The sequence below is a fragment of the Engraulis encrasicolus genome, chromosome 13, assembly GCF_034702125.1.
Source record: "Engraulis encrasicolus isolate BLACKSEA-1 chromosome 13, IST_EnEncr_1.0, whole genome shotgun sequence".
Lineage (NCBI taxonomy): Eukaryota > Metazoa > Chordata > Actinopteri > Clupeiformes > Engraulidae > Engraulis > Engraulis encrasicolus.
Genome location: NC_085869.1, coordinates 13691907 through 13702206, shown reverse-complemented (window position 1 = coordinate 13702206; position 10300 = coordinate 13691907). Strand labels below are relative to the sequence as shown.

General features: G+C 42.6%; 1 protein-coding gene and 2 non-coding genes across 3 annotated transcripts in view; 1 reads left to right on the top strand and 2 right to left on the bottom strand.

Annotated features, from left to right (window-relative positions):
• The first annotated feature begins 3385 nt into the window (after positions 1-3385).
• trnas-aga (transfer RNA serine (anticodon AGA)) lies at positions 3386-3467 on the top strand. Its single transcript has one exon. It is a non-coding gene; the product is annotated as a tRNA-Ser (tRNA).
• Positions 3468-4038: 571 nt separating this feature from the next.
• trnam-cau (transfer RNA methionine (anticodon CAU)) lies at positions 4039-4111 on the bottom strand. The gene has a single exon. It is a non-coding gene; the product is annotated as a tRNA-Met (tRNA).
• A 4809-nt stretch (positions 4112-8920) lies between these two features.
• p2rx7 (purinergic receptor P2X, ligand-gated ion channel, 7) overlaps positions 8921-10300 on the bottom strand; it is a 31449-nt gene continuing 30069 nt past the window's right edge. The window contains 1 exon segment of the mRNA XM_063213104.1: positions 8921-10300. This exon segment is cut by the window's right edge and continues 143 nt beyond it. Coding sequence (XP_063069174.1) covers positions 9977-10300 — 324 coding nt within the window. The 3' untranslated portion in view covers positions 8921-9976.

Sequence of the window (10300 nt, the reverse complement as noted above, 5' to 3'; positions counted from 1 at the left end):
AGCTTTTTATGTCTTATGTAATTGTACAGCTGTTCCGCTATGGCCTCTAGAAGTTTTCGGAAAAAACACTGGTTGAACGAAATAGACACCCCCCTCCCTCCCCGTCTAGAAACATCTGTAACTTGAAAAGGATACAACTTCACTTAGAAAGGGGATTTCAATCCTCTGTCTTGGATGTCTAATGAACCCCCAGTCATATTTTCAGAATATTTTGAGACACAAACGCATGGCCATTTGTTCAATTGGTATGGAATGACCCTTGTGTGTGTGTCTGAAAGTAGTAGTAGAGAAGAGTGAAGCTATACTTAATTGATCTCCAGGGGGAAGAATACATGTAGCTGCGTCTCTTTTTAAGTTGAAATGTAATTATTTACCTGCGTGTCTAAAAGTGATTATTAAAGTGGTGTAGTTACCTGTGTGTCTATAGTTATTAAAGAGTTATTAAAGATGTATTATGGAATTATTAATTAGTTATTTACCTGTGTGGTGCAGCTGAAGGCTCATCAGTAGTAGCAGTAGCAGCACCAGGGACCACACGTCCATAAAGAATACACAATGTGACGAGACCATTCTCCCAATCACATGAAGAACACGCACACGCACACGCACTGCGCCTCACTCACATTACGGTAAGAGCAGAGATTCTGACAAACACACACACAGTTCCTCACTGATATGAAGACTCATCCCGACACACAGACACACACACAGCCGGGGGATTCCAGAGCCAAGAGTGTCCAGAGTCGAGGCACACAACTTTGTCCTGGATTGAGCACCGGGAACCGCAGAGCAGACTGTGGTAATACAGAGTAGAGCAGACTAAAGTAGAGTAGAGCAGAGTAAAGTAGACTAGAGTAGAGTAGAGCAGACTAAAGTAGAGCAAACTAAAGTAGATTAGAGTAGAGTAGATTAGAGTAGAGTAGAGTAGAGTAGAGTAGAACAGAGAAGAGCAGACTAAAGTAGAATAGAGTAGCCAACCGTCTGTGATGTAGAGTAGAGTAGAGTAGAGTAGAGTAGAGTAGAGTAGAGTAGAGTAGAGTAGAGTAGAGTAGAGTAGACGAGTAGAGTAGAGTATAATAGAGCAGAGTGGTAGATCCAGCCGTCTGAGGGATGAGGAGAGATGAACTAGCGTGTGACCGACTGGTCAGAAACGTCTGTGTGTGTGTGTGTGTGTGTGTGTGTGTGTGTGTGTGTGTGTGTGTGTGTGTGAGAGAGAGAGAGAGAGAGAGAGATGAAGGAAATGAGGAAGGAGGAAGTCACAAATGACGACACTGTTTGCACTCAATCACAGTGTACACACGCACACATAGAGAGAGAGAGAGAGAGAGAGAGAGAGAGAGAGAGAGAGAGAGAGAGAGAGAGAGAGCAGTAGAAATGTATCGACTGTCTGAGCGGTCGACAGTTGTGGCATCCTGGGCCCAGCCAATGCTCTCAGCGGCCCTGGATGTTCAAATTGCTGCCAAAACGTATCCCATGAGGGTGTCAAACTGAAATTCCCAGTAAGCCAAAATCAAAATATGAGACAGAGTTGCGGTCGAACTCAATATGAGGACCTCTTTTCCAAAATGAGATATATCCATCATATAGAATGTTGGGAAATTGACATTTTGTGTTGGGCATTCCATTGAAATGCAATGCAAAATGTATTTTTATAGAGGTTTAAAATGATGTTCTTAAAACATTTGGATGGCAAGAATTCACACATAGATGATAGGGCCCCTTAACAGTCAATTCCAATATTAAAATGCAAAAAGTCAAAAATGGTGGATATAGTGTTTTGGAAAAGAGCTCTTCATATATATATATATATGTATATATATATATTTTTTTTAATTATTATTATTCATTTTTTTAAATGGGCTAAACTTGTCCATGCACGCAAACACTGTAATACTTGTGGAGATGTTGGTGATGAATGGCATATAAAAAGTTAAGCCACCCGCTCATCAAAAGCATACGAAACATGTTGTTGAATAAGTAAGAATCAGAACAGGCCGACTTTGCCAACTTTGTGCTGACAATGTGGCTATGTGAAAGGGTGAAAAGACACTGCGTAAAACAAGTTTAAGGTTATGCCAAACACAAGACACTTTGGTCAGAGATGCCTGAGAACTGTGATGATAATGAGACCACAACATAGCCATCCTCAGCATTGCCACGTAGGCCTAAGAGTCTGCTAAGTACTGTTGAAAAATAAGACCACAACTGCCGTCAGCATTGTTCAATTTGTGCAACTCAGTGCTGACAGGTCTTATTTTGTTTAAGGTTTATTTGACAGTACACAAACATACTACAATTGAGCCAGATTATAACCTCAAGGCTAATTATCATCTGTACTCCCTGGACAGGAATCGATGTTAAGTTTAAAAAGCATAATCAGAAATAAAAATGATATTAAAATATGTAACAACAAAACATGCTATGATGGGACTAAGGACAAAAACAAAACAAAACAACATGAAACAAAAACAAAAGCATGATATACAAGTAAAACTCAAAGACACAATATCATAGACTACTATGTCCACAAAGATATTTTTAATCTCTAATTCAAGAGCATTGAGAGTGAGTGTGATACAAAGCAGTTGTCACCAACAGTGTTAAAGTTCCTCTTTCTAAACGTGTTACCCCAATGAATTACAGAGAGAGAGAAAGCCGTCAAAAAAGGAATTCAAATAAACAAGATAATTATAGGCAAGGCAAGTTTTCAGATTGATCAATTCTTTGTGTTACGGTGAGTTTGCAGAGACTGTGCATCAAGACTTACACATTGATTGTATTATTATATTCAGGTTTACTATCTTTTGTGCATCTTGTGCAAATAAATCTTCATCAATAATAATTAGATCTGTTTGGACAACTTTTGTTCTGATTTGATACGACTGGACCTGATTAAGGGGTCAAAAGTTTACCATTTTCCCAAGAAATTCTTCACCATACTCAAAGGCAAATGTAAGACTCCTTCCCATTGTAGGCCTATATCAAATGTGCCTGCCCTGCACATGATTCTGTTGTATATAAGTGTTAATGGTCCGGCCTCTGTCGTATTAATGATGTATTGGCCCCCGGGCCTGAGTTTGTCCTCTCTGGCTTAGCCCAATACAAATAAGGAGCAGAAGCACTTAGAATATACTCAGTTGGTCTCAGGAGGTGTGAGATTGTGTAACGTGCAGGAAATTATTAAGTTTTTCTCAGGAGGTGTGAGATTGATATATTCTTTTTGTCTCAGGAAGTGAGATTGTGTTGTAGGTGTTGGTCTAGATTTTTAAGTCGGTGTCCAAGGCCTTGGGGTGACAATGGTGACCAAACACTGTGACCCAGCGTTGTCACCTCGCCTGTCCTGTGGCTCACCTTGGGCACACTGTGTCACCACTGATTTCTTCATGTAGTCGTGGCCGAGTGGTTAAGGCGATGGACTAGAAATCCATTGGGGTCTCCCCGCGCAGGTTCGAATCCTGCCGACTACGAATCCCTATTGTTCACAGGCATGGGGTGGTGAGGCCTTAACCGCTAAAACTGTCTGTCATGAGGGATAGAGTGAGAGGGCTTGTGTTCATTGAAAAAAACAGGAATTTCTGCAAAACTGAACACGCCCCGGCCGTGGCTTAGTTCATATGTTTGATGGTAGTTGTGAATATGGACCTGTTGAGCGAGGTCTGTGGTTTTCAAAGTGGGGGCCGGGGACCCCTGGGCGGCGTGAGGGGGTGCAAGGGGGTCTTGATATGGTGAAGTTTGGTCTGAGCATTTTGCTATGTTATTATGTTTTGTATCTATCATGTTGTCAATATCCAAGACACATTTTCTTCTGGACAACCAGAGGTCCAGTTTTGAGGTCCCGTTTCTACTGTGGGGCAAACCTGGATTTGGCTCCTAAACTGATGGTCAACAGTAAGTATTTAAAAGGGATTATTTCTGAGCCTAGACATGAACTGCAGCGTGTTGTCCATTTCCTGTGTGTGCGCTGTTCCCTGGGGCCACGTCAGTTTGGCTCTTATCACTTTGACCTGTGTTGCGTAATTCAGGTTTTCAAAATCTCTCTGCCCAGTGTGAGGATCGAACTCACGACCTTCAGATTATGAGACTGACGCGCTGCCTACTGCGCTAACTAGGCTGATGAGCCTGTTTGGTCTGCAGAGCCTGTTTTGAGTTTGAATGACTGACAGCCCCAGGCATGGCAACCAAATGGTGTCGGCTGTCATGTCTAGCGGCGGCTGCCAACCCCACATTGGCCACATGGTGGCAGCAGTGGCCAGGCCAGTTTGTACACTCACCGGCCACTATATTAGACACACCTTCCTAGTGTACCCCTTTTGCCTTTAGAAATACCTTATCTCCCTGCAACAATACTCAGATAAAATGTGGCATTCCAACAAAGTTCAATTGATGCTATGGGGCCCACATCGAGCCAAGAAAATATCCTACATAAAATGTCCTACAATAAAAGCATTCTACATAGTGCACCGTTAAAGCTCAGTCTCCTTTTCTCGGAAAGCCAACATTCAAGTTTCTGTAGTCACTTTGAAACAAGTCATCAACATTTGAAATGCAATAACATGAAGAATAAAATACATTTGCCCATTACATTATATATACAGTATGCCACAGAAGTGACATTTCTGCAGATTTGTAAGTATAACTTTTCATGGGAAAACATAAAAAAACCTTCACTTTGACACAATGAACAGTTGGCCTAGCCAGCGTGCAACATGTATAACCGCTTCAATTTGTTGTTCACTCAAAATAATTTGAAATACATTAATGTCCCAAAAATGTACCTCACAAAAGTGAGTACACCTATGTTAAAAACCATGGCCATATGGCATGCAGGGCATTTGCCCGGTGGACTGTTCATTAATGTGTTTCAAATTGCTTGAAGAATAAATTGAAGTGGCTGTATAGGTTGTTCTGTACACAGTGAACAGTGAAACCTCTTTAATGTTGTCCCATGAAAAGATATACTCATCTACAGAAATGTGAGGGGTGTACCCACTTCTTCTGTGACATACTGTATCTGCTTTTATCAGCCAAGTACCCCTTCCTTATCCCTAACCCAATGTAAATGTAAAATGTAATGTATTATAATGTAATGTAATGAAATGGTAATGGTAATGCATCACATACCTGTCCACACATGCGAGGATGAGGAATCTGTGAATGTGAAGATGAATCCGGCGGGTTTGCTGTAGATGACGATGGTTTTTGGCCTCTCGATTCGTAGTCAAAGAAACAGTAGAGGCAGCCGTTCCAGCAGTGCCCGCCCAGCCGCCATGGCAACATGGACAGAGGGGAGAGGGCACACACACACACACACACACACACACACACACACACACACACACACACACACACACACACACACACACACACACACACACACACACACACACACACTGTAAAAAATGCCCGTTGAAATTACGGCAAAAAACTGTCAAATTGCAACAGTCAGTGACCGTAAAATGTAAAACAGTTTGTCTCTGTACTAAATACGGCAAGCTACTATTAAGTCAAAAAGCACTACATGACTTTATTTTTGACAGGTGTCATATGTAGAAAATACTGGACTGTTCTCTGTAAACTAAAAAATATTGGAAAATACCGTTAAGTGAAGATGAAGTTGTCAAGAAACGATACATAACTTTATTTTTCACTGGTGTCTTATGTAGAAAATACTTAACTGTTCACTGAAAAGGAAATATTTGAAAATACTGTTAAGTGAAGATGAAGTAGTCAAGAAACGGTACATGACTTTATTTTTCACTGGTGTCATATGTACACAGCAAATTTGTCAGAGTTAGATTGATCAGACTGGTTAGACTGATGTTCAGCCAAAATCTAAACACCAAGAGTTGCAGCAAGACTACACAGTGTTATTTGACTCCTCTGGATCGGAGTTGTTGAGCTAAGAGAGCTAATGTTTAATTCCCCAGAGAGTTATGAAAACCATGCCTCCTCAAATATCAAATGTTTTGGCAACATGAGCAGCCATTTTTGTTGAGTCCCCTATAAGTGAACCAAACTCAATCCTCTGTAAGTGAACCAAATTGTGAACCAACAGACAAAGAACTCTGTTCTGCTTTTCTTCACATTGTGTATTCTACAAAAAGTAGGTGCTCTTTCTGGTCGTGTTAGGGTTTTTGAGTCCTCTTTTTGTCCAATAGATCTCTTGTGATTGCACTTGTTCCAGGTGCAACTTGTCAAACCACTGATAGGCTGGTTGTAACAGGCAGAGTTTGATGTCAACATGCTATTTGATTAGTAGCCATCAATTAACTTAGATTACAACCCTCTGCATGTGTTCAAGTTCATCCTGCGCAAAATTTCCCTTATTGGACTTGGAGGCTTTGCCATCAGAGTTTTCGAGTGAGAGGCAAATTGACAAAGTAAACCTCTCTAAAACTCAGAATATCATTATTTACATTCCTCCTACCCAACAGAAAGCAATGGAGGTTATAATGAATTAAATATTAATTACTCCACAGAAAACAGATTGCCTGTCTGCTTGGCTCCAGGTGCCTCCACGTTGTAGATTTGACAACAGTGAAGCTGGCAACTGAATAAACTGTGCAACAGTTAAGGACATTTTGCAATAATTCACTGTAACTTATATATTTCTCCGGTAACAGCCTACAGTTTAGCCTCATTTAATGTGTAAAATATACCTAAAGGCTAGCATAATTTGAAAAACTCTACCTGGGACCGTAATCCCTTGATTCAGTCTCTTAGAAGTATACTAGTCTATTTGAAACTGTCATTCTACTTCATCCAAATCAATCTGTCAATCAATTCCTGACCTCACCTGAGTGCTAAGGGCTGTCATGCAATGATTAACTTACTGCCTGCACCTGCGAAATGCCTCATCACTCGGGTCACATGGTTCACTTGAACATGTATTTAAATCGGGACTGTTGCATTGTACTGCTCACTGGTTGGCAGCTAGCTAGCTAGCTGGCTGACTGGCTGTAAGGCCGACCGGCCTGCCCTCACCTGGCTGGCCCGGCTAGCAGGTCACGTTGTAAGGGTGGCTGTATGGCTGGCTAACTAGCTTGTTTGTTAGCGTGCTTGCCCGCTAGCTGTGGCCTTCATTTTACTCAAGGTTATTTTCAGGCCTTTTTCAAAAAAGGAATGCATTTTCATACCCTTCAGTGAGTAGAATCAGTCCAATCAGTTGTCTGATTGTAACTATAGGACTCACCTATTATGGGAATTCCACTTAAATGCAACACATATAAACGCTGAGCAACACAATTGTGCTGCTGGTTTAGCAATAAATTCTGTGGAATGAATAGAGATTCACCTTAAAAACAAATGCTTTATACTGTAAATTGAACAGTCATACCGTCAAGGCATAAATAATTTCTGTTGTTTTAACAGAAATTGCCTATAAAATAGGCAAATGAATGCTGTGGAATGGTTAGTATTTCACTTAAAAAACAACAGGGTTGCATTGTTAATTATACAGCTGTATACCAAGAGCCTACATGAGTGTCACTGTTATTTAAACAGTAACTCCCCTTTATTGTAACATCTTGAAAATGTTGATTCTACAAGTCTTAATTTACCTTACCGTAAATCCATATACAAGATCTCTGTGTTTTATACGGTGAAAAAATGGCAACCACAGCTGCCAGTTTTTCACCGTAATTTTGACAAGAATTTTTTTACAGTGTAGGAGAGAGGACTCAACACGGACAGAGGAGAGAGAGGAAACCAAACATCATCCAGACACACAGAAGCATGAACAAAATGTTATCCAGTCAAACAGAAATGTAAACAAAACATCATCCAAAGAAGCAAATGGAAGAGTATGAAGCATCAGGCAGATGTAGTATACTATACTGTACTACACTACACTACTAGACTATACTGTGCTATACTGTACTATGCTATATTACACTATACTATACTATCCATCAGACAGGGGCATGAGGCACGGGAGAGTTCTTAGAGGCTTTATTGGCAATAGAATATTAGAATATAGAATACAGAATGTTAATCATGACTAGCCGAGGTGGTTAGTTAATAGGTACAAAAAAGGAAATATAAAAAATGTTTATGGTTGGCCATTATGTTGGTTATAGGTGATAACCACTCAGATATACTGCATATGTACACTACTCAGCAGGACACCAAAGTGCAGACAGTACACCTATGGAGAGTGGACTCACACTGCCACACAGACATAAGAAATGTCACACCATCAGCACAGCTCATGTAAACATTACCATGTATATTACACTTCATACACACCAGTGCAGTATTGTTTTCGTACAGTTTTTCGCCATTGGTTTGGCTCATTTCTTGAAACCGAGATGACATTCTCATAACTGTAAGATCATTTGGCCAAACACGCTTACAGTTCTGCACAACATTTCAGATCACTGGCATCACTGCATCACTCCACCAAATCCCCATAAACAATGAAGGCACATAGTAAAAGAATGAGATTTCATTCAGTGAATAGTTTGCGCTGTATAGATGATATTATGCAGCCCCAGCGCGACGAAACACAAACATTTGCAACAAGCACAGTACTACCACACAAATGTCAAAAAATGTCCCGTTCAATCGCAACTTAAGTAAAAAATGCAACCCCAAGCTCCCAATCAAAACACATGTAGCAATAAAAATACAGTGCGAGAAAAACAAAATGCATTCAAAACTTGTATTAAGTCATGTAAAAGTGATGATCATGGCAACCTTTACAAGTACAACAACGTATAAAGTACAACATATGCGCGCTACACACTCACACTCAATGCCCTTTACCATACAAAGCGCAGCTAAACACACACACACACACACACACACACACACACACACACACACACACACACACACACACACACACACACACACACACACACACACACACACACACACACACACACAGGGATGGATTAGGACTCCATGGGCCCCTGGGTCAGTCAACAAGAAAGGGGTTAGCGAAGACGTTAGAGGGCCTTTGTTGTCTCCCGCAGAATTTTTGTTAGTCAAGGTGGTGGGGCGTTAAAAGTATATATTTTTTGGTTAAGAAACTTAAGAAATTACATTCACAACATGAAATCTTTATCTTTTCAGGGGACCTAGTCAAGGTGGTAGGTGTTTCTTGTCAAGGTGGCCGCCTTAGCAATAAAGTGCTGGGGGAAACCCTGACTCTGTTGGGAGTTTGGGAGTTTGTCCCCTGAGTGAGTGCAAAAGCAAGCATAACTGTGCTGAGATCTGTTAGTGAGACGTGAGAAAAAGATATGAACATCTCGAATAGCTAGGAAACGCATATTTCATGGATATATTGCATGGACATGGGCGCATGGGCGATGGGCATACAGGGCGTCCACATGCATAACCGTACAGTTCTCACAAGTTCAGGAGGTCTTTTCAACCTCGACTGCATAGCTGCATGAACGAGGCAAAGTGAGGCTGCTGCTCTACGGAGGGAGTGTGGGGCAGCTGCTGTGATTGGTCAGATGTTCAGGGGGAGAGTGAGGCCACAGTGCTGTGATTGGTCGAGTTTGAGCCCGCTCTGCTGATTGGATAGAGGCGGTCTGAGAAACTTGCTGTGATTGGTCAGATGTTCAGGGGGAGTGAGAGGCCACAGTGCTGTGATTGGTCAGATGTTCAGTAGAGAGTGGGGCAGCTGCTGTGATTGGTCAGATGTTCAGGGGAGAGTGAGGCCTGTTGTGATTGGTCAAATGTTCAGGGGAGGGAGTGAGGCAGCTGCTGTGATTGATCAGATGCTCAGAGGGAGAGTGAGGCCATTGGACTGGCCCTCAGGGCCGGGGAAGGCTACTCTTTTCTGGTGTACACGGGCATTAGAAGGCTGTTGGTCATCAGATCCAGGGGAGGCCGCAGTGGTCCTGGGGAAGGCTGCTTTGGGAGTCATCAGAGCTGAGGAATGCTGCGTCAGTGTAGGGCCAGGCTGGTCAGGCTGGTGCCTTCGGGCTAACCCTATACTATACGAGTGCAGGGGAAGGCTTCGCTAGTCAGAGCCAGGGAACGCTGCTCTGATCTTGGCCGCGCAGCAGCTGGGGACGACCGGCGTGGCGTCCAGAGGTAACGTGTCCCCAAAGCGCCAGCTGATGTACTGAGCGTAGGCCTCACGGTGCAGCTGGGCCTCCTGCTGGAGCTGGGCCTCCTGGTGGAGCTGGTCCCCCTGGTGCAGCTCTGCGAGGGGGCTCCTGTAGAGCATTAGCGTGTGCAGAGTTGAACGGCTCAGCACCAGCGGAGAGAAGATGGGGGAGGAGCTGATGCAGTGGCCACGCCCCCTCCGGCAGCACAGCTGTTCCTCAAGACGACCACCGGG